The following is a 24,427-nucleotide window of genomic DNA, read 5'->3' as shown; positions in this document are numbered from 1 at the left end:
GATACGATTAACCTTCCCTGCTACCTAGGGGTGCAGGGGCGCTTGTACCGCCGAGGAGTGCAGGGGCGCTAGTACCGCCGAGGAGTGTAGGGGCGCCTGTGCCGCCTAGTAGTGTATGGGCGCCTGTGCCGCCTAGGAGTGTGTGAGGCGCTAGTACCGCCGAGCAGTGTAGGGGCGCCTGTGCCGCCTAGGAGTGTATGGGGTGCTATTACCGTAGAAGAGGCATGGGCGCTTGTGCCGCCTAGGAGTGTAGGGGCGCCAGTACCGCCTAGGAGTGTAGGGGCGCCGGTACCGCCTAGGAGTGTAGGGGCGCCGGTACCGCCTAGGAGTGTGCAGGGGTGCTAGGCTGCTAGCACCTCCTAGGAGCGCTGGTGCGCTTGTGGTTGTGTGTTATTCACGTACAGCGCATACCGCTGAAAATTCGGCATGGCTCTCTCGGACCTCTTTCTTTCTTGTTAAGCTTGTACGTGGTGTAATGTAACTGGGCACGTATAGCGCGGCCTCTGAGACTTTCGATGCCTCTTGGCGCTCAATATGTTACTAATTGCAAAGCACTTTTTTATAGACGTTTTAGGACCATAAAGTCCTAAAAAAAATACCAAATTAGGAACCAAGGAAGGCTTCTAGAGATTAGAGAGTGTTTAAAATATTATTTCCAGCCATGGCGCAAAAGAATAGTCTTCAACCCAGCCATTCATGTGCCCGAGGCTTGATAAACTGAGAACAAACAGCCATCGAATGGAGCGGTAAGAAACCGCTAGGAGGCGCTATAAAAATGGCAGTTCTTTTTTTTATCAACTGTGTGACAAAATTACTTGTTTGGAACAAAACAAAAGCACAGCTCAAGTTACAGTGAGATATATATATATATATATATATATATATATATATATATATATATATATATATATATATTAATAAGCCAAATGCAAATACAAAGTAATAAATAAATAAACAAACGCACACATATTTGGTTAAACGTCACGTTTCTAGTGCCAACAGGAGAGATAACAGAACTGGGATTTATGTGGTCTATATTTCTTTTATGACTGTTCGATTGTTTTAAACTATTGTGCTGGCAAATCTGAAGTGCTCTGCCGGGGACAGGGGTGGAGTATTAAAGACGCGTCAGGGGGCACAGGTCTGCGGCCGTGTGAAGGACGCGCCATGCCTCTTGGCATGCGCCGTGCCTCAGTGCGCTGCTACCTCCGCTGGCTGTCAGAGCGCCTATTGGCTGCTGAGAGCGTGGTGCGCGCGCGCGTGTGTGTGTGTGTGTGTGTGTGCGTGCGCTCGCAGCATCTCTCCCACTCCTGCAGCCCCGGCGGCTTCCCGCAGTCACGCTACCGGTTCCCCGTGCACGGAGCGCACGCTCTGTCCGTGGACCCCTTTCCGCACCTGCTGAGTCTGGATTGTGGGGGTAGCGCGCCCAGTGGACGCGGGGTGGAGAGGCAGTGAGGCGGGAGAGCAGGGGCAGGGCGTCCCCGCCACAGGAGGGCACTGTAGGTGCCGGGGGAGTAGAAGCTGGGCATTCCTCGCCGAGTGGGGTGCACAGACACTGCCTATCTGGGAGGCATTTATCACCCATATATTTTAGTGTACTTCCTAATGTGTTAAGTTGATTTCCTTCGGTGGGTGCTTTTTTTTATTTGGTGACCTCGCCAGGCATGCGACAACAGCACCTGGCTGTTGGCATCCTCCCCACTCCGTCGTAAGGCGCTTAGTGGTGCACAGAGACTTTTGTGGAACACGTAGGCTTGTTCCTACGATGCTCCCCTGACATGGACAGCTGAGTGTGGGGGGACTTGCCTTCAGGAGCATAGACTCACCCCCCTCCTCTCGCCGGAGTGGGGCAGGGCAGAGGACTGGCACCCTCGCCACGGCATGGCTTCAGCCCCCCACCTGGAGGAGATGGGGGCGCAGAGTGGACCGTGCCAGGAGTCGGGCCCGCGGAGGAGCCGGGAGAGTCCAGTCCCAAGGCCGGTGGCATACCTGGGGAAAGGCGGGCGAAGGAGAGAGCGCCTCCTGCTGCAGGGCACCTTCATCTGCGCCCTCCTCTTCAGTGTCTGGTGCCTGTCCAACCTCCTGGCCAAACTGGGTAAGAGCCGCGCCTTTCAGACATTATCCTGCTGTTTATTTATTTATTTATTTAATTTGTAAAGTGCGCTAGCAGCCCGGAGGCATCCAGGCGCTGTATTCAAGAAATCATTCCTTCACCGACGCGCCCTCCCACCTATATCTATCCGCCCTGTACTCGTGAGTACGGTTATCCACTTACCGGTTCGCTCCGTTACTTCCCCGAGAGTTCATGCGTTCACTCACTGGCCCCTCGCCCATGCCCTCGCTCACGCATCTCTTGCCGGATACACACGGACGGATCCCTTCCTTCACCAGTATTCCCCAGTACCGTAAGCAGGCCATGCACACCCACTTGTGCACTCCACTCGTGGCACTGTTCACGGCTATTCATCCAGGCCATGTATCCGGGCAGTCGTGCGCGCTCACCCGTGCACCCACCAACCCGCTCGCCTGCGCATCCTGGCATCGGCAGGATAGCTAAACTCGCCTCGTCTGCCAGTCCCATGCACTTACACATCCACCCATCCAGCAGAACTCAGATCTGCCCATCAGTGCCAGACTGTACCCATCCATTCACCCACCCAAACTCGTATCCTCCTACCAGTCCAATGATTTTACACACGTATCTCCAATCATTCATTCATCCATTCATCCAAACGACCTCCCACTAATCACATATCAACCTACTACTCCCATGGCATTTAAGGGCAGCGCTTAAGGGCTCCTTCCTGTCTTTTCCCTGTCCTTTCCATGGACTTGCCTGCAGCCTACCCCCCTGGTCACCCAGCGTTCTTGGCAACACCATATTGCAGAGTCACGGCACAAAGGTAAGGTGTGCAAGCACCCCCGCTTACCCCTCCTGTTCCTGTTCCGCCTCCCTCCTCAGAACCTACCGAATAACCCAGCACCGCTGTGATCTTGACTTTTGCAGCACGAACGTGACTTTTCACTGCCCTCCATCACCAGTTGACTCTTGTTTCGGCCTCTCTACCTGTCAGTGGACCCATACCCTCAGTGCCACTACAATCACTCGCGTTGTGGGGATATCTTATCTTGCATGCCATCTTCTACAGTCTCTAATTCCACCGCAGTGGAATATTGTATCTTAACACTGTTAATACTGCTTGTAGTGATCTTTGCACTAATTCTGTTACCACACATCTGCCGTCCATTGCTTTGGGGGACTCACCTTAACCTCATTCATGTTTCCCCCTTCCTCTAAACAAACGCACTGCATTTGCTTGCTCCATCATCTATGCATGTTCCTGTGTTGCATTCACTGTTTTTTTTTTAACTGTTTAAACCCACCTTGATTGCCTACTTCTGCATACTTGTGCCCTGTACACCTGCTCTGACCCTTCCACCCTCCTCTACTTCCTACTCTCACTTGCTTGCATCTCCCCCCTCCTCTTGGGACTTAAACTCTTCCTCGAGTTCTTTCCTCCTTGCACTTACTCCTATCATCTGTTCTTGACCGATGATATCAGCTTGTCTGTCCCCCCCCTCCTACCCTTTGTACTCCTCCCCCCCCCCTGCTTCTAAATTTACCTGATGAATTTGGCTCAGCAGTTGTCTCGTTCCTCCTCACCGCCTCTATCCCTGCCCCCCCCTCCCAACCCTCCTCCTCTTGTATTCCTCCTGCACTGCGTAAATTGTCGTCAGACATAGTAATGTTACTGCTTGCTTTGTTCTCCTTCTCCATTCCCTCATACCCTACGTGTTTTTTGGCACTTGCACTATCAGAAATGTCGTCAGGCCTATTATGGTAGTTATTTTTCCACATTCTATATTGCTCAAGGACTTTACTGAATGTACTGTATTTCCCATGTTCCCTCCCTCCTTGAAGCGCTTTGAAACACTTCTGTGTATAGGCGCTATATAAATAAACAATCATATCATATCATGCGCTCATCCATCCATGCATCCATTCATTCACCCATCCCATCCTTCCTTTCATCCATCCATCCATCTAAACTCATTTCCATCCATCCATCTCAACTCGTATCCTCCTACCAGTCCAATGATTTTACACATGTATCTTCTATATATCCATCCATCCATCCAAATGACGTCCCACTAATCACATATCCCCCACTACCATCCATCCCTCCCTCTCACCCACATTGTGATAGCACAAGGGCAACGCGCTGGTCTTGGAAACAAGACCACGCAGAGCAACAGAGGTTCGAATCCCCGATCTGCGCTTAGACACCCCATTCAGGTACGATATTAGGCGTGTTATTAAATCCATGTATCTGCAATCATTCATTCACCCTTGCATCTGTTCATCCGTACGACCTCCCGCTGATCGGACACCCACCTCCTACTCTCATGCCCTTATCTATCCATCCATCTTTGCGTCCTTCTGTACACCGTCGCTACGCTCACACCGCTTCATCCCGTGCAGCCAGACAGAGTCCCAGAGTCACGCTTCTTCCGTTCGCAGCCCGTGCATCCGTGCTGGGGTTCCGACCTGCAGATACAGGACGAGAGGCGCCTGCGGTGAACCAGAAACAGTTCACTGGTTGGAAGCACGACCTGTCTGCCTATTTTCTGCATTGTTTTATTGTATTTTGTATCTCTGTATGTTTACAGCGCCCTGAAGTGAGAAACACGTTGGCGCTACATACACACAAGCAGACACACGCAGCGGCTCTGCATCTGATACTATAGTAGCCGCAGCGCACCGCGCAGCGCACGCTGAGGGTTTCTCAGTCAGTGCTGGCACCTGTAGGAGGCGACCAGCGGGCGTGCGCCAGCATCCTCTATCTAACACACGGGACAGCGCCTTTTGTGAGCATACTATCGGCAGCAGACGCAGCGCTGATAGACGTACCGCTCCCCCACTTTAGTGTCCATTTGTATCGCTGTTTGTTTAAAAGTCGCGGTATAGCGCTTACACTATCAGTGCTTACGCCCATTGGTCTAATTAGTGTTGACATTCGTTGTAGCGGTTACGGAAGAGCGCCGACTTGCGGGGTGCATGCACCAAGACCGGAGCCGTCAACATAGCTCAGCGAGTGAATGCTCACAACAGTTATCTGTGTGCAGCCTGCAGGGCAAATGGTTGAATCCACCCTTCATCCTCCCGAGTTGGATAATTAAGAACAGCTATTATTGCAGCGCCTAGAAGCCGGAGAAATCCGACATGAAGCGCTAGATAGAAAATTGTTTTTATTATCCCTAACGATTGCCCTTATTTCAACCGAGAGATCCAAACATATTATTATTATTATTATTATTATGCTGGCTGCAGGAGGCGGGGGACCTGCCCACATGATCATATAACTTTTAATTGTTTAATTTTATGTGTGTATCTGATTTAAACAATAACACTTTTACACAAATAACCATAGACAATAGGAACATCATAAAACACCTATACGTATCTTAATCACATGGAATATAAAAAGTTGATCTATCACTATACATAAGCTAAACATAATTCTTTAAAACGACAGATCAAGTTCCTAAAAGACATCATCCAAAAACAGCATAAAAATGATCCAATCATTTGTTCAAATTGTTCCTGAATATAAAGGGCAGCTGCGACCACAATTAAGGGGGACCCGAAATAAATTTGAGCCCAAAATTGATCCTGTTAAATATTTTCTATATTATGTACAAACTTATCATACCCTTTTGTTTAATTATAATTGTTCTTTTATAAAAAAAAAAAAAAAAAAAAAAAGAAACGTGTGGTATTTAAGCGCAGGGTCGGGATTCGAACCTGTGTTGTTTTGGTTCCATGACAAACACGCAGCCCCAGAGCTATCCTTCCTCCTGTAATAGAAGCTCAGTATCTTATATTGTGTCAGAATATGTAGTGAGGTTTCTATTTTATTGTTATATAATCCACATTTTCTCAAGGCATATGATATGTGGCCCCAAGCACAGAGACTGTCCATAGTTCGTTAGACATTAAAACAGAGTCTCAAAATGAAAGCAGCTAATTGGCAATTAGGGTTTTTTAACAAATAGTCAAATGGTTTTGGCAAATAGAATCTTTGCCGAACATACCCTTGGTATTTAGATTTCCCATCAATATAGCTGACCAATTAATTTCTATCCCAGACCACGGATTTGATTTTAATTTCTTTAGCAGCAAGAGCAAGTTTAAAAGGAGTCAATATATCAAATCTAATATCACTATGTACAATTTCAATCTGCTTAATCACACCATCATCACCCCCTTTCTCTTTATCATTTATTATCGAGCATAGGGCTAGTGAAGACGTGTTGTCATCCTTTAGATTAACTCATTTTAAATGCATGATACTTCTAGCTATCTTTCATAAGGTAAGGATCGAAGAGTAGAGATTGGCCCAATTTGCTGCACAAGTAAAACCAATACTTAATAACCGAGTACCCAAAGTGCACGGAAAACCCCAGCTTTATTCAACGCATTGAAACTCGGCCGGGATAGCATCCAATCAGCACTCAACGTTACAATCGGTCTGAGCGGTTTTAGACAAAAGAAACATCAGCCGTGTTTGTTGTCGTAATACAATATCAATTACAAACGTATTAATACATTTGATTGGTTAGCATCGCAAACTACATACAGAGTATATAGGTGTTAGTTTTATTATTGGGTTAAACGTATCTGAAGGCCCTTCCTGGGCCCAACCTACTGCATCTAATACTTTCAATACATCATCACATTGATATTTAATCGATTGGCGTTGTTCATTTGAGACAGTGTGACATAAGGGATTTCTATTGGTTGGTAATTTGCTACCAACCTTGGACCTCCTGACATACATCAAGACACGAGAGAGACACATGGTGGTACGAGAGAAGTCCATGGTCTGCAATTATTGCAATTAAAAGTAACTCCTTGTCATTCCCAGGCAATGAGGCCTGTCCTTTCCTTTATAGTAGACCTTGTATTTCATCTGGTGTCTGCTTGTCTGTGTACTCGGGAGTTCAGCAGGTGTGTTATCTGTGTTTGGCTCATAATGAATAGCCAATGTTCTCTGTGTGTTAATCATGTGCTAGGGGACCGTGTTGGAGAATGAAAGTCTTCTTATGTATCAGACTTTTAGTCAGTTCTGGCATGCTTGTTGTATTCTTTGTGACCACTTGAGACGCCCTTCATCTATTCTCTATAGAGTCTTTTCACATACTATTCTCATGCACCCGGACATCAATGACTGTTTAGGACCTTATTCATTTAATTGGCTTGGGAGGCGACTGCTTCGCATCCTGGCAACTTTTGCCTTCCGTTTTCTGCTCACCCACTACTCCCTTCCCGGCTTTCTGACCTTGGCGCTCACTGTGAACTAGTGTCTGGGCAGCACCAAAGGCTTCTCAAATACATGTGTTTTTGTAATTTCAGCATCTTGGACTTTTCTGCTTCTATGTTCGGAAAATGGTGGCTCTTCTGCACTCTCCCATCCATGTTGGCGACTCATATTAGCATTTGTTCATGTTACACTCGTCTTCAACATCTGCCATACGTTGGTTTCCATGCCCATGTATGCTGCGCCCTTATCTACCTAAAGTTTCATCTGCCCATCCAATGGAGTGAGTAGAATGGAACGCAGGCACCTGTTCTACCAATAGCACACTACTTGTGCATTCTACAGCTTAGCTTAGATCCCTACTAGTGTGGCCCAAACTAACTCTTTATGACAGAATGTATGTGCATTAATGGTTTGACCGTTTTATGGACTCTGCCTCAGCTTGTATTGTTTCGTACCCCAAGGATCATGGGGTGGCAGAGCCTGTTTGTACTCTCGTTCACCTTTGGTGTAACAAGGAGGAGGAGGGGCAGAAGTTGGTGCTGGCATATTTACATGCTCCATTACAGAAGTAAGCCCTTATTCTCAGCACAAAGCTTCGGCAGGCATAGAGCTAGGTAATCCCAAAGTAGATTCAAGAAGTTTCGTCCAAATAACTGCCTTGTCAAGGAAGGCTTCTATGCAGTACAAAATAGAAGGAAGAATATTCAGTGTACAGTGTCCGTATTACTTCTAGGGAGAATCCACATTTGCCCGACACAAAAGTCATAATAAGATGATATTTCACAAGAACTTTGGGGAAGATATCTTTATACAAGACATCATAACCCAGACAGCTACCAATCCTAACACCCCAACATCCGCAGAAGTACCCTTCAATTTACAGACATACTCCTTATCCTTCTTCCTGCTCCTGTTGAACACAATAATGTTTGTGTTCTCTATATTCATAGCTAGCCCACTAACATGAAAGTATGAAAGCAGGCCAGACAAGCTTCTTTGAAGGCCAACAGCTGTGCAATCTAATAGAATGGTGTCATCAGCGTAAGGTAACCAGTTTATGGGGTGCATACCAATACAAGGAGGAAAGTTATGTACTTCACCCAATCCTTTCCCCATATCAGCCACATAGAGATTATATAGAGTAAGAGCCAGTACACGGGCCTGCTTTACACCAAGATTAGTAGGTCTCTGAGCAGATAACATAGCTGCTTCATTAAGTCTGACCATAATAGTGGTATTCGTATAAAGCTGTCTAATAAAAACATATAACAATCCCATGTTAATACACCCAGTTCAAAGTTTGCCACACAATCTATGTCGAATGACGGAATTGAAGGCCTTTGAGTAATCTACATAACAGATATATCATTTGTGCTCTTTATGTACCCATGTATTACGGATTAAATAAGTCCGCATCCAAATGTTAGATGTGCCAAATCCTTATCTGAACCCAGTCTGCTGAGGAACAATAATATTATTTTCACAAATCCACAAATTTAATATGCAAGTAGCAAATATTTTGGATATGGAGTCCGTGAGAGCTTAAAAACGATTGTTGTCTAGGGAAGTTCTAACCCCTTTTCGGAGACCGGCACTAACATGGCCTTTCTCCAACTAGGCGGTACTAAGCCTGATTTAACAATGTTTGCAAATATACCTATTAAAAGATTGGACCACAGCATAGGATTATCTTTCATTGTAACGTCAGCTAAACTGTCAGGGCCGGGAGCCCTAGAAAGTGTTCAGTTTAACTATTATATCTTCAATGTCTGATTCAGGGAATGTAAAGCATGCAACATATTGTTCTGATTCCAATTTAGAGTAATCGTCCAGAACTCTAGTCTCACAATTGTGGATATCCTTTCTAGAAAAATTAGCAACGATGTGTGTTACCCAAGCATCCTCCGAATTCGGATTTACCTCTCTAACATCACTATCAAGCATATACTTGCGATAGTGATGCCAGAATTTCCGACCATCTTTGCATCGCATCGCAAGGAAGGCAATATGCCAATGAGCACTGTTCAAAGAAATGATATGGGTCCGTATCCAAATTTTAAAATTAGTCCTCAATTAAGTTTAGAGCGCCTTTTTCATCTCAGGGTCCAAGGACCCATTCTGCAGAGATCTGATATTTTTCTGCAGAACTTTTTGTTTGCCGCAATGACAATATCATACACTTTATCTGGCTTCTCCCTAAACACAGGTGCAGATTTCCTAATCTGCGACATAGTACAATAGGTATCTTTTAATAGACGCTTGAATTGTGTTTCTATATCTCCAAGGCAAGGGAACCATATTTCCACTGGTAAACTTAGCCACTAACCCGATGATCAGAATCTCCTTAAACTTCTTCACACTAAAGGAATTCCACATCAATCTTTTACCCTTGATGTTACCAACAAACATCTGTACAAAAGAGAGTATTCCTAATAACCTTATCAATATTAAATGAGCATCTTAAGACAGTGTGATCGCTAGCATTGTTATACATATACAAAAGACCCTCAGCCCAGTAAGACGATAATGGCCTGACAAAAACATAATCTTTTCTGGAGGTAGCCCTGCCATTAGTCCAGGTATATTGGGCATTACCCTTGTAGCCTACAGGATCCTTTTAAATAGTTCAACCCATGGCAAACCAGCATCAGAGTGCGTTCCCCACCCACGCTCGGTCTGTGCAGGCTTTAGGAGTCCCCAGTGTCATCGGGCTTTATCACATTTTACATTAAAATCACTAAGGACAATATACCCTTTTCCAGGGTAATCAAATGTCCAAAGTTCTAAAATAGCACCTACTGGTTTAATGATCAAGACATTATTGTCCCTCGAAGGTGGATCATGAACATTGATCATCAAGATTCTAGAAAAGCAGCCATACAAACCCAAATCAATGATGGCAGCCAAGGCAGAGGAGTGAAAAAACCTGGATAGTGCAAAATGGTAAAACTGTCATTAGCCCCAATGATAAGACCTCCCTTAGGCCTACCGCTTTCACCCCTGGTAGCCAATCTATGTACAACTGAGAATCCACCGATAGAAACAGAGTGACAGAGCCATATCCCCTGGCATGCAGAATAGTTAGATTTCTTTATTACTTTATAACCTTGATGATTATTTAGCCCATGTATTCCAGGAAGACAATAGACTTTCCAATAGTCAACTCAGCAGAGTTAATTTCCACATCCTCACTTCATTGCTTAGCTCCTGTTGATGACTCAAAACACGACTTCATCATCTGAACCAATTTGTGTTTCAGCTCTTTTCGCTCAGGCACATTATTGCAGCCCACCTCATCACAATCGACGTTTGCAATACTCTCACACATACTATAATATTTGCATTCATACCCCATTCTTAAAAATTCCTCGGCCTATGATGGAACAACTTCAGAGGTAATAGAGGAGGAGAAATGCACCAACGACCAATTGACCCCATCAATTTCAGAAGTGATAGGGGAGGAGATGATATGATTTGATATTTTATTTGTATCGCGCTTGTAAACAAGTGTTTCAGAGCGCGACAAGGCAAGGGAGAACAAAAACAACTATATTACTAGGCCCAGTGACATTGAGAATGTGTAAGTGCATAGGAGAGGGAAAGGGGAAAAGTGCATGGAAGGGGGGAGAAGTGGAAAGTGCGAAGCAAAGGAAAAAACAGACAAATAATACAAATATATAAATACATAATAAAAGGCAACACACAGTAGTAGTTCAGCCAGCAAGTGGCAAGTGCTAGGTTTAAGGCAGCAGACACAGTAAGTATGATAGGTGCAGGAAAAGAAAAAGGGGGGACTGTATGGTTACAGGAACAGACCCCTGTGCAAGGGGTGCCCCAGAGGCAGTGCGGGTGGGTGGCAGGTTGAGCAGGTACCTGGGTCTGGAAGGCAGAGGGTAGGCCAGGTGCACGGTGCTGAAACAGAACAGATCAGCAGGGGGGAGGAGGGGTGAAGGCAGAAGCAAACAGGAAGGTCTTGAGGTACTTCTGCAACCAGGAATGGTTCTCCTCAAGTTTCAGAGTGGCAGGGAGGCTGTTCCAGTGGCAGGCCCCAGCCGAAGATAAAGTTCGAACCCCAGCTTGCTTCTTTGAAAAATGACTGACCCTGAGGGAGTTAGAGGTAGAGGAGCAAAGAGCTCGAGAGGGGAGGTATTTACAGCGGGATAGGTGAAGGTATTTTGGACCCAGGCCCCAGAAAGCCTTGTGGACAATGTAGGAGGGTTTTGATTTTAATCCTTGCATTCACTGGGCGCCAATGCAGAGATTTTGCAGTCCTGTTCTGGATTAGTTGCAAAGGGTGGAGAGTAGAGGTAGGTAGCTTTAGAAAGAGGCTGTGGCAATAGTACAACCTAGGGAGAACAAGGGCTCGGGAGACAGTGAGCTTTTGGGGGAAGGGGAGGAAAGGCAGAGTACCTCTGAGGAGGTGCAGAATGAAGTTAGACTTTTTAGAGACACCGGAGATGTGGGCAGAGAAGGAAAGCGTGGAATCAAAGATGACCCCGAGGTCCTTGGCCTCGCAGGTGGGGGTAGGAGGAGGGCCAAGGAAGGCCGGCCAGAGATTGAGTGGAAAGGAGGGTGAAGGTGTGCCGACGAGGAGAATCTCCGTCTTACTGGCATTCAAGCAAAGATCGTTGGCAGCACACCACTCCTGAATGGCAGTTAGGCAATCAGAGATAGAAGGAGAGGAGGTGGTCGAGGGAAGCCTGAAGATGAGTTGAGTGTCGTCAGCATAGCACTGGAAATTGGAGCAGAAAAAGGCAATACAGTGTGCAAGAGTTGGCAGGTATTGGTTGAAAAGCCAGGGAGAGAGGTTAGACCCCGGGGAACACCACAGGTAGAAAGGGAGATAGATGATAAGAAGGACCCAAGTTGGACCTGGGAGGGTTGATCAGTGAGGAAAGAGGTCGGCCAGAGCCTGATCGGTGATGCCCAGGTTGTCACAGAGACGGTTGAGCAGGATGAGAAATGTACCGACGACCAATTGACCCCGTCAATTCATAGGTAATAGGGGCAGAGAAATGCAGTGACGACCAATTGACCCCGTCATCCTCCTCAGTTATTTCTACAAGATTAATATCTTTAGAAGTAATCATATGTGATTGCGGTGCACAGTGGATCAGCTGCAGTACGTTCTGCCTATCAAGGAAAGGAATATTCTTCCATGCAGAGTTCTGTAAACATCAGCTTATTCCCAGCTCACTTTAGCCTGCTGTTGCCACATGGGGAGGAAACCGCACCATTTTCACTAATCATAGGTGAGTAAAGGTCGTCTGATCTCTCACAATTATCAACCTCTTCTTGGTTCTCTATCAAACTTGGCCTAGTACCTCCAACCGAATACCCAAGAGAATTATGTGAAAATGTAAGACAGGATGGTCTATTCCCGCTGCAATAGGCAATTCATCCATCATATCCACACTGCTATCTGCATCAGAAGAACCCAACGACGAGATTTCAGCTTCAACAATGTCAGCGACCGAAGGCTTCCTTTGGGATTTACAGATCCATTTGTCCATAGGGCCAGATTTAATTGGAGCGTTATTCACCTTATTTTTACCCCCAAGGTGAACATGTGTAATTGGATCATAGCCTGTGGATGTAGGAACACATTCAATATCATCTGACTTCTGCAGAGCCAAGCATTGGCCTTAACAGACTTGGCCATATTAGGCAACAACAATTTTTTTTTTCCATGAAAGTTTTATTGAACATTTTCAAAATACAGAACAACCAGGCATAGTCATTAAAAACACTACCCACTGCAACAAGAACTACTGGCGAAATCCCCCACTCCCCTCCCCCTTCCCCACTTGCCCTTATTTTTTTTCCACTTTACATTTATTAAGTTTTACATATACCAACATATACACCAGTATACCTCTGATTCTAGGACATAACAAAGCCCTATCTAACAACCCCAAACACTTAAAAGCCTCACCCTCCCTACCCATCCCTCAGCCGCCACACATCCCCCCCAAAAAAGGAGCTTCACAGGAAACACCACCAAAGTGTGCCCTGGAGTACGAGACAAGGTCTAAACCCTGGGACCTCGCCCCTATAACCTGTCTCTGATGGTAAGGTCCCCGAACAACAGCCCGATTCAACCCAACCCACCTGAAAGATTCATCTTAAATGCAATTACATTATAGCTTCAAGACTTCACAGTCCTCACTTAACAAGCAATAGTCCAATCCTGCAGGAAAGAAGACATGTTATCGTTAGCTATCGCTGCAAGTTTCTCATAAGTAAAAATAGCCAAGAGTTTATTCAACCATTCAGCTCTCGAAGGGGCCCAGGAACTTTTCCAGTTCTGGGCTAGGGCCAATCTCCCTGCTCTCAACATAGCCCCCGTCACCCTTGAAAAGGGTGGCGTCTCAGACTCAGGCCTAGGAGTACTCAATAGGATCTCCATAGGGTGAAGGGAGGGGGAGATTCCCAGGATGTCCTTGATCCAGCTGAGCACTTCCGTCCAATAGCTCTTAATGATCGGACACTCCCACCACATATGGAACCATGTTCCCTTACCTGAGCACGCCCTAGGACACATGAGAGACACATTAGGGAACATCCTAGACAGTGCGACAGGGGATCGGTGCCAGGAGTGCAAGAGCTTAAAATTGTGCTCCATGGCTGTGGTATAGAGCCTCCCCTCATAGTTACCCTAAATACAGATTCCCAGTCTCGGTCATCCAAGGACTCACCCGTCCTCTCCTCCCATACACTTTTAAATCCCTGCCTACCTTCTAAATTAGCCGATACCAATACCTTGTAGATCTTGGAAAGAGAGCCTTTCCTGGACTTAGACTCCAAAAAGATGTTCTCAAAGGGAGTCAGAGGACGCGATAGATGAACCACCAAGTCCGCTTGGGTAGGATGCCCTTGAGCCATAAATAATCAAAGATAGAGATTGGCTTTTCCGGGGGCGCTTCCGACACCTGGTTAAAGTCAATAAAACAACCCTGGCTAAACAACTGCGCAGCCCTCTCAAGCCCCTGATCCGACCACGACTGCGTCCCGCGAAAGCCCCGGGTCCCCAGATTAAGCAGGGGGCCCCACAATGATAAGGGGGACGGCCACAAGAGAGGAACCCATTGTCCCTGTGCGGCCTCCATAGCGCCCAAAGGACCGAAAGGATTGGGTGAGTTTTAGCCTCCGCTGGCAGAGAGCGCGAGGGAGCCCACAGTAAATCTCTGACCTTATGTGGATGTACCTGCACATCTTCAACGTATGTCCAGTATGTCCTCATGTCATCCCTGAGGTGTTCTAGCATCGCCCGCAGCTGAGCAGCTTTGTAGTACAGTTTAACATCTGGAAGGCCAAATCCTCCAAGCGACTTTGGAAGAGTCAAAGTACTCAATTTCACTCTAGCTCTCTTACCACCCCAGACAAACCTAAGGAGACGGGAACGAAGAGAATCAAAGAAGGAATCGGGGATGACACAGGGAAGAGTCGAGAAGTGGTAAAGGAGGCATATTCATAGAGGAAGAATATTCATTTTTGCAGTAACCATACATCTGAACCAAGACAGTGTAAGAGGAGCCCACCTGACCAGGTCGTTAAAAATCTTGGCCTGCAGAGGGGGGAAGTTCAACTCATAGATCCTACCCAGATCCGTAGGTATGATAGTGCCCAAGTACCTCGTGTCAGAATGTTCCACTCTCATCCCCAATACCTCAGACTGGTCACCGATTTCTTTGGTCAAGCCCACCCATAGGCATAATGCAGGACTTGGATAAATTGATTTTAAGCCCGGAGAATGCCCCAAAACACCAAATTATATCCAACAGCCGCGGGAGGGAGCTATGCATCGCAGACATATACACCAAAATATCATCTGCAAAGAGAGATAATTTAAATTCAAAGTCCCCACATTTCCCCCCCGCACCTCCTTCATCGTTTCTGACCGCAATGGCGAATGGCTCCATGGCCAAAACATATAGAATAGGGGAAAGGGGGCAGCCCTGACGAGTCCCTCTCGAGAGCGGAAATCTCAAAGAAATAGAGCCGTTTGCGAGAACTCGCGCAGATGGACCATTATATAGGGCTGAGACCCACCCACAAAAACCATCACCAAAGCCCATCCTACGGAGCACCTTCCCTATAAAAAGCCACTCTACGTGATCAAAGGCCTTTTCCGAGTCAAGCGAAAGGAGATAAGCCTCTGACTCCCGCCTAGTCACTTCACACATCAGACCGAGCGTTTTCCTAACATTATCCGATCCCTGATGCCCATGAATAAATCCCACTTGGTCCCCATGGACCAGAGAAGGAAGGAACTTGGATAGTCTGTTCGCTAAGAGTTTGGCCAGGATTTTAACATCAACATTAATGAGGGATATAGGCCTGTAGGACTGACAAAGGGAAGGATCCTTTCCCTCCTTCGGAATGACCACAATCAGGGCCGACATCCTTGAGGGGGGAGAGAGAGAGCCAGTCTCAAGGGCGTCATTATACACTCTGGCCAAAAATAGGGCCAAAGTGGATCGAAAGGTTTTAAAGAATCGGACAGTAAATCCATCGTCCCCTGGGGCCGTACCGCTCTTCAATGAGGAGATAGCATCCACCACTTCCTGGGGCGATATGGGAAGGTCTAAGGAGGCTGAGATTTCCTGAGCGAGACATGGGATAGGAAGAGAATCTAGGAACCGGTCAGTTGTTCATAGAATATCTTAAACTGCTCCGCTATTTGAGCATCATCCACCAGCCGTTCCCCTGCTTGAGTACTAATACAGTTAACACACCTGCTCTGTCGCAGTTCCCGCAATCGCCAGGCCAGAATTTTGTTCACCTTCTCCCCCCTTTCCATATAGCGCTGCTTCAAGAAAGCCAGCTTTCTTTCCGTCTGACCCACCAGAAGGGCGGCCAACTTCCCCCTAAGGTGTTGTAGTCTCCCACGGTCGTCAGGACTCATCTGCGATTTCAGCCTACCTCCCGGCTGAATGGCCAAAATCTGCTCCCTTTGTTTACGCTCCTCTCTGGATCTTTCTTTCTTCCTCCCAGCCCCCATCTCCATCAGAACACCCCTAACCGTGGCATTAAACGCGTCCCACACAGTTCTAATTCCCACTTCACCTGTGTCATTTTGAAGAAAGAATTCAGAGATAAAGGCCAGGAGGGACTGCTTAAGCTCCTTATCCAAGAGCAATAAGTCATTACATACCCATCGAGGTTGACGCTGCTCCCTCAAGGGGAGACCGAACTTAACTCGAACCAGGTTGTGATCAGACCAAGGGATGGCCTCAACACCAAAATCTGTGATACATTCCTGGATCGAAAGGTCCACGAACACATAATCTATCCTGGAGAAGGATTGGTGGACTCCAGAGAAGAAAGTGTAAAAGGGTTTGCAACCATTGTTAACTGGGTGCTCATTCACCAGGCCCAATTCCTCATTTACTTTGCGGAAAGAGTCCGCTAGTCTCGTCTGGGGTCTAGGTTTGGAGCCAGGTTTGAAAAATTTCCTGTCCTTCTCAGGGCCCAAGACCATGTTAAAGTCCCCCCCGACTATCAGCGCTCACTCTGCAAATGCCCTGATTCTCTCCCCCATTCCCTGCCAGAAAACATCTTGCCCTACATTTGGGGCGTATACTCCCACTCAAGTGAAGAGACGACCCCTCACCTCTCCCTTAACCATAATATAATGCCCATCTGGGTCTGATCTATGGGCTCCGGGAGAGAAATGGGCATTAGGGGAAACCAAAAGCACAACACCTCACTTCTTTGTCCCATATGAAGACAAAAACACCTGCTGAATAGCTTTGGACTTAAAAACAGGCTCCCTCCCTTTGATCCAATGGGTCTCCTGCACAAACAGAAAGTGGAGTTTCAGCCTCACAAACTCTCTCAACACCAGGGACCTCTTAGTCGGAGAGTTCAAATCACGCCCATTAAAGAACCCCACTGACATTGGTTGAGCCAGGTCATCCATTAGGAAAATTGGATAGTCTATGCAAGGCCCCGTGGCTGCCCCTCTGCAGACCCAGCTTCAAGTCCCCAGAGCACACACAAAAACCACCCCACAGATGAAAGTAGCTCCAATACCCTCCCCCACAATCCCAACTCCCACACCCCCCCAACATTTGAGTTGAGCATCTGAAAGGACTGCATCTGCAAAATGTCAGGCCCCCAGACCACCATGGATCGACCTCCACCTGGGCAATAAATCTTTAACCACACCACAGGATACTGAGCCCCCAACCGAAAACAAGAGGGGAAAAAAAAAGACTAAAATATAATGAATCATTCAAAGAAACAGGAATACATTCTGAAAAGCCCCAAGTTTAAAATTCCACCCCAGACAGCCCGCTGCTGTCTCCATCCAGTTACATTACAGCCTCACAGGAGAGACAACAACCAGAAAAACCCATGGTGCTTCTTTATGGCTTAGGCTGCCCCGGAGAGGGCGGAGCAATTTTTCTGTATGCCCCCGAACACGTCTCCGCCCTAGAGACGTAGACTCTGAGGTCTCTCTCTTACGGTCCCGTGGTAGCTCTTCGCTCACTTTACCACCCTACGGGGGAGAGTCACTTAGCAGAGTCACTTAGCAACTCATTCATCGCCTTCCGAATGTCAGCCTCTGAGGTAAGTGAATATCTGTCTCCATTAAACTCAAAGGCGAGCGAGAACGGGTGACCGCAATTGTAGCGCACTCACCCGGCCTGCAGCCATTTCGTCAGGGGCCTACAGAGCCTGCGGCGCGCCAGGGTAAGCGCTGAAAGATCCTGGAAGATGGAGGCCTTGAAGCCATTCCACTCCATCGGTCCCCTCTTGCGCGCCAAGTCAAGGATCTTGTTTTTTTCTACAAAATAATGAAATTTCACCAGGATCGAGCAAGGACCTCCCGCACACCCTCCCGCTCTGTGAGCCCGGTCGATCGTCGGGACAGTAGTACTATCTCCACCAAACAGAATGGTAATGATTTCCCTGATCTTCCGCACAATATCAACCTGCGTCTCACCTTCCTGTTCTGGAATGTCAAAAAAACGCAGATTCGACCGTCGCTCCCGGTTTTCGTGGTCGTCCAGCTTGAGCGTGATCCTCTCCTCCCTCCTCTCAAGCTCTGTAAGCCTCATATCAAATTGAGTCTCAAAGAGGTCGGCCAAGGTCTGATTAGTCTCGAGGGCCTGGACACGGTCTTCAACGTCGTCCACTTTCTTATCCAGAGAGTCCAATCTTTTACCTATGTCCGCCCTAAAACCTCGGATCTCCTCAAGCAGAGCTGCCATGCCACAGTTCATAGCTTGACTTTCTGACGCCTCAGACTGGTTGTTATCCTGCATACTGATGTCTACCACAGGTCGCTGAGGCGATCGCCGAAACTTCTGTAACGCCTGCACTCCGTTCATTAAGGGACAGGTTGGACCGTAGCGCAAAGAGACAGAGAGACCCCCCGAGAGGGTGCAGGGCAGGGAGGATCCCAGTACTTCTCTTCCTCCTTCAGCTCCCTGGGAAAACACCACAGATCGAGTGGGTGACCTGCGCACCTGGGGGGGACCCGTGGGCCCAGTTATCAGGCTGGCCACCCCCTCCCCACCGCCGGGCACTATCAGGGCCAAATCGCAGATCAATCGGGTAGTGGGTCAGAGGAGCCCTAACCCTCCACAGAATTAACACAGTTCTCCAGGCAAAGGGCCTCCAGATGAAGAAAGGGCTAGGTGAACAAAGAAAGACCAAAACAAGTCCACAGTTGGCTGGGATGCCGTGTCACCACCCAGCACCAAGGGGCTCATGCAACAACGATTTTAATGACGATTTCCCCTTTTGCTTCTGCGTAATACACTTGTTTTTGATCCTTCTTCTCCGTATGAGACTACTAGAACATCTCGAATTATTCCCCATCACCACCTCTAGCTCTGAACTTAAAGCGGCAGGGGGAACTGAACACTCTTCAGAACGAGGGGTACAACGTCATCCTCATTGGTATCATTCAAGTCACCGTTATTAATGGCACCTAGCTCTTTTTTCATTGCCGCAGCCCCCATATAATTATAATTGTTCATTTATAACACGCTTAATACCAACGAGTGGTTTCTAAACGCGGGACCGGGATGCAATGATTTGCACTGCGTTGTCTTGCTTCCAAGACAAACGCGTTGCCCCTGAGCTATCCTTCTTCCCCACTTCAGATACTCCAATTGTGGCACTGCGGACGAGAATAATGTCAACAATTTGTGCTACCGTATTAGACAGATCTTTTTGTTTTTATGACATCATCATACATAAGGTGAGGGGAACTTTTACATTATTAACGTCTCTCTCTGGTCACCTCGATCAATCTCAGAAACTGATTGGAAGGACAGATTACCTTCTGCCTGTGCATAACGCGCATCTTCGGAGATTTTCACCAATCATGATCAATTACATTGCTGGCCATGTTGGACTGGCCAATGAATTGGTTCGGCATGCCATTGCCGATTGACTGGCGGTGAAGACTTTAACAAAGATTAGGTAGACAGTTATTGTCTACTAGGTCCACAGAGGAATTATCTCCCAGCATAGTAACAGGCTGAATCATGTTTTCCTGCACAAAAAGGCTGATTGGGTCATGCTCAGTAGAAGTGTGTATAGACAGATTCACACAAAAGTCCTCCATTGTAGGCAGAGTTGCAGGGAAATCATTTGTGATCTTGCACTTGGCCGAGGGCATGGGAATAACAGCCTCAAAGTTCACAGGAGCAGGGGCCGGCAACACAGTCACTCTAACTGCCTTCTCTTTATTGCATCCCTTCTTGGGTGGCATTTTAACCAATGGGTTGGGATTACAGCCCTCTTTGCTATGAAGCAAATAGCTTTTATATTTGCCAGTCATGAAGTGACAAAAGATAGATGAACAAAACACTCCTGGACACAGTACTCACAAGTCATACATCAGCTCTGTCACACTGCTGAACTGCCAAACTGATCGGGACTTACTCAAGCACTTGCCAGAAGCGCATGCTCAAGAACGCGACGCAGGTAGGTTTTGAAGTCAGCAAGTTCCAGGCAAAATCAATGGATATACAAAAGAGAGATGCGCTAGCAGAGGGCACTGGCAAAAAGCTTTGCACTTACTTAAGCACTTGCCAGAAGTGTGCACGTAGGAACGCAACGCAGGTCGGTTTTAAAGTCAACTGGGTCCAGGTAAAATCAATGGATAGCCAGAAGATAGATGCGGGAGCAGCAGATCACACTGCCATACTGCTTTGCACTTACCCAAGCAATTGCCAGCAGCGTTATCAGGAAAATGGCCCCAAGCTGTGCTCTGCAGGCAAAAGGGGTAACCGCACTGCAGTGGTTTTTCACGTTTTTGTATAGGAAGTAGCAAAAACAACAAAAGAAATCCTGTCTTTGCTTGCAAGGTGTTTTTCGTCAATCAGGCTTTCGCTGCACAATTTCTCATGCTCAGCACCATATGTAAGGGTTTTATATGATGGAAACCTAGCTAGAAATCAGCGGCAGGGAGCACTGAAGTAGCAAAGTGCCTCTCTCCCATGACCAGTGGAAGGATTTGGAAAGCAGTTAGGTACAGCAACGTTTCTGCACCTTATGTTAATCATATCCAATGGGAAAAGTGTGACATTATTATTTTTTATGAATTCTGATTTGCATAGCTGCTAAGTGACCCATTGTCATGTGTGACACCTTAAGCCAGTCCTGCCTTTTCACTATGCGCGCTGGGACTGGTAGGCACAAAACCGAGAATGTTCTAAAATAACCTACACGTGCCATCATGTCATGGGAAAAGCCAAGACTGACGATGTCACATATGACAAGGGGGGCAACGTAGCTGCGATGGAACTGGCCCACCTCCAGGAAGTCTCTGGTCTGGCAGTGCCGGTACAAGGGAGGGAACTGGAGAGCGACCTGCTCTACTGTAGTGTCAGTTTCCTTCCACTGAGTACAATATACCTACAGAGCAGAGAAGGGCAGTTAAGACCCTGGGCTCTTTGCACAGACTGGCAAATATTCTCCCAAAGATTAAGACAGCTCAGTGGGTTAGGCATATAGGTGTAGAATATTGCAGTTTATCACCAAATAATCAAATCGGGAACCCGTTAGCAAAGGTTTATTTCTATACAGCTGTGCAGAAATGTACAGAGAAACTGCCATAATATCCCCATACCAAAAGAATTTGGCCCGAGCCCAGAAATGTCCGTGGATTTAGACAACGAGCCTTATATAGAAAAGTCAGCATGACACATTAAATCAGTTACATCAACAATGAACTTCCTAATGGTACAACTTCCGGCCTTGGAGGGCATGGATTTACAGGATCATTCAAGACCTATACAAATCCGCTTCGACTTCCTATCTGACATGACCACCATCTCTGATGTGGCACATGGTTCGCACGTGACTCTCATTCCAGTTCTCAGGCCCCGTGGAACACCTCCACTGATGACTATGAGATGGGCAGTGTGAGTACCGGGGCGCAGGACAGAGCCCGAGATAACATGCACACAACCTTATTGGCTTCTGTATCTGTGCCAACCAATCACCTTCCACCTGCATCATGGCTGCGGCATTGCTCTGCCCCCGACTCATGCAGAAATAAAATACTGTCAGTTTCGACAGTTGTCTGAGTGCCACCGGCGAGTTTAAGGTACTAAAGGTGGCGGGTCGACTCAGCCTTTCATCCTTACTAGGATGATACAATGAGTACCAGTTGAGCTCCTATATTTTTTAATACATGCATCATTAACAACACATTTCAGCATTCACTCGAATAAAGAATGTTCAATTAGGCCCGAGAGAAATTGTTTAAAAAATAAATTAGAAATAAATGGTGTATATATATATATATATATATATATATATATTAGTATCATTTTTTTTCTGCATGGATTTCCTTCCTCTTCTTTTCCCCTGCACAATCTATCCAAGTGAATCGTGCTTGCCAGAAATGACGAATCAATTGGAGGCTATGATTTGAAAAATGCACATTTATTTAATAAATGCACTTTTTTATGTTAACTATTCTTTAACAAAACACCAGCTTAAACTATTCACCTTCATATAGGCAACTCTAAAAATGGTCAATGAAAGTCTGTTTTCTTTGTTTTTTGGCCAAAATTCAGCAGGTACAACCCAAATAGAAATAGCGGTTATTTACAACCCTTTGAAGCTAGCCACAAGCACTATATAAACATGATTATTTATTAGTATTATTATTGTATTTATTGAGCATAAAGCTAGCTTCGAGAAGCAGCGGGGCGCTTTACAATCATTGGGGTGAGAACACAGTCAAGGAAGCAGAGATACAAGGGAGTGGGGCGCCTTAGAACAGGGGAGGGTGGGCAATTTGGCAGGAACGGATCTACAAGCAACCAGAGAAGGAAACAGTGGGGAGCAGTTCACTGAGTCTCAGGTAGGGCAGGGAGTGCAGGGTGTGTGGACCTAGGTGTTAGGGAGGAGCCAATCCTTATTAGAGGCAACGTGTGTTGGGCCGCCAATGTCAGTGCATCCTGTTAATCGTTATGTGATTAATACATCAATGTAATAAAGCACCCGTAGCCCAAAGGAGGACAATGCAGAGAGCTGATAAGCAGGGACCAGCCGGTGGGTATAACTTGGGCCTCAGAGCCAAATGCAAGTCAAGTTAACAACAGAATAGTCATGCACCTGCTGACTGGAATAGGTTGTAAATCCAAGAAGTTGAAGAGAGGGTCACAGGAATGCCCCCCCGTCATCTCCATGAACATGACGGCTCAAAGAGTCTAGAACACGCAAATTCACTCAATATTCGCACAGCCCCCAGGAGCACCAGTGACTGAGACGCATGCAGAGAGAAATTCTCTCAGACAGCCATTCAAACCTTATCCAGTGAATGTCTTTATGGCTACAGGTGCTTCAACAACGGCCATGGCTCCAAATTCCATGATGGGTGATGTTGACTAACGCCAAGAAACCACTGTGCTGATGTCATTAGTGACACCACGACATGGCAACGTTATTCATGAATCACACTCGCAACATGCACAGCTTTACTGAAACACACACTCGTATACATGAAGAACATGCTTATACAGTTCCGTTGCTAGAGGACGGATACATATTCACACTGTCAAAGCTTTTATTATTTTTCTCAGTAGCCAAGTGCAGAAACGCTGAATGCAAGGCAATGAAGAGATGCAGAGCAGGCTTGCAGATGCTTATGGCCACTAACCCTATGGAACTACAGGATTACATAAGGAGCCTGCCAGGGCCAAATACGACTAACCTATAGGAAATATAGCGCTATATAAGTGTGTAGTGATCATAGTCTAAGTCTAATGAAAATCACATAAGGCCTTAAGCCGCAGTACAAGAGACGAGGGAAGCAGACCCAGGCTGTACAGAGAAGAAAGGCCAGGGCTCACAGCCAAGGTCAGAGATAAACAGCACATTCCAAACTTAAGATGACAAGGAGCCACCTGCAGAAAAACAGAAGAAATCCTTATAATTGTGGACCAGAAGAGCTCGATTTTTGTGGTCCACAACCATGTGATGCGGCCAAGCCAGGCAATGGTCATTCACTGCTGTGGGAAGACAAACAGTTCTCAGCAACCCAGACAAGAAGTGAAACATGAACAAGTTAACAATGTTGCAACATGGAGAGCACTCTCACAGTCAAAAGTGGTGTTGGTATTAGATACATTGGGAACACATGGTCGTTCACATCACCTTGAAGAGGTGCACAGAGGGCTGAGAACAGAACTGGGTCGCAGGCCTGAGGAGACTAGTTCCAGCCAATCAGGGGACAGAAACCCAGGTTGGGATGGCAGGTGTGTGAGGGCTAATGGTAATCCTGCAACCCTGAAACAATGTAATAGTTTCTTGGGGAAGGGGCAGGCCAGCCACCTGACATGGAAGGACCAATTGGGTAAGATGTATAAGTGCATTCTATAGTGTACACCACTCTGAGCACCCAATGAGTATGTGTCATAGGTTTTTGGGGAGGGCGCTGACGCCATTTTGCATTAAAAAGGGATGACTCTTTTGTTGGAATTGTGAACCTGGAGATTTCTGAATGTCCTGTATGATCACTGTCGGTTTTTGTAATAAACGACAGTTCTAACTTGTCCTCGGCTTGTTCCGAGGAAGGGTTGTTGGGCCCTTGGGAGCTGGACGGGTGAGCTCGTACTAAC

General features: G+C 46.7%; 1 protein-coding gene across 2 annotated transcripts in view; it reads left to right on the top strand.

Moving 5' to 3' along the window:
• The first annotated feature begins 1,279 nt into the window (after positions 1–1,279).
• SLC24A4 (solute carrier family 24 member 4) overlaps positions 1,280–24,427 on the top strand; it is an 873,854-nt gene continuing 850,706 nt past the window's right edge. For both annotated transcript variants that reach the window (XM_069637921.1, XM_069637920.1), the window contains exon 1: positions 1,280–2,095. In XM_069637921.1, the coding sequence (XP_069494022.1) occupies positions 1,882–2,095 (214 nt within the window). In that variant the 5' untranslated portion in view covers positions 1,280–1,881. The remainder of the gene's footprint in view (positions 2,096–24,427) is intronic.

This window comes from Ambystoma mexicanum, chromosome 14 (genome assembly GCF_040938575.1).
Source record: "Ambystoma mexicanum isolate Mex_15411 chromosome 14, UKY_AmexF1_1, whole genome shotgun sequence".
Taxonomy (NCBI): domain Eukaryota; kingdom Metazoa; phylum Chordata; class Amphibia; order Caudata; family Ambystomatidae; genus Ambystoma; species Ambystoma mexicanum.
This window is presented reverse-complemented; position numbering and strand designations above follow the sequence as displayed.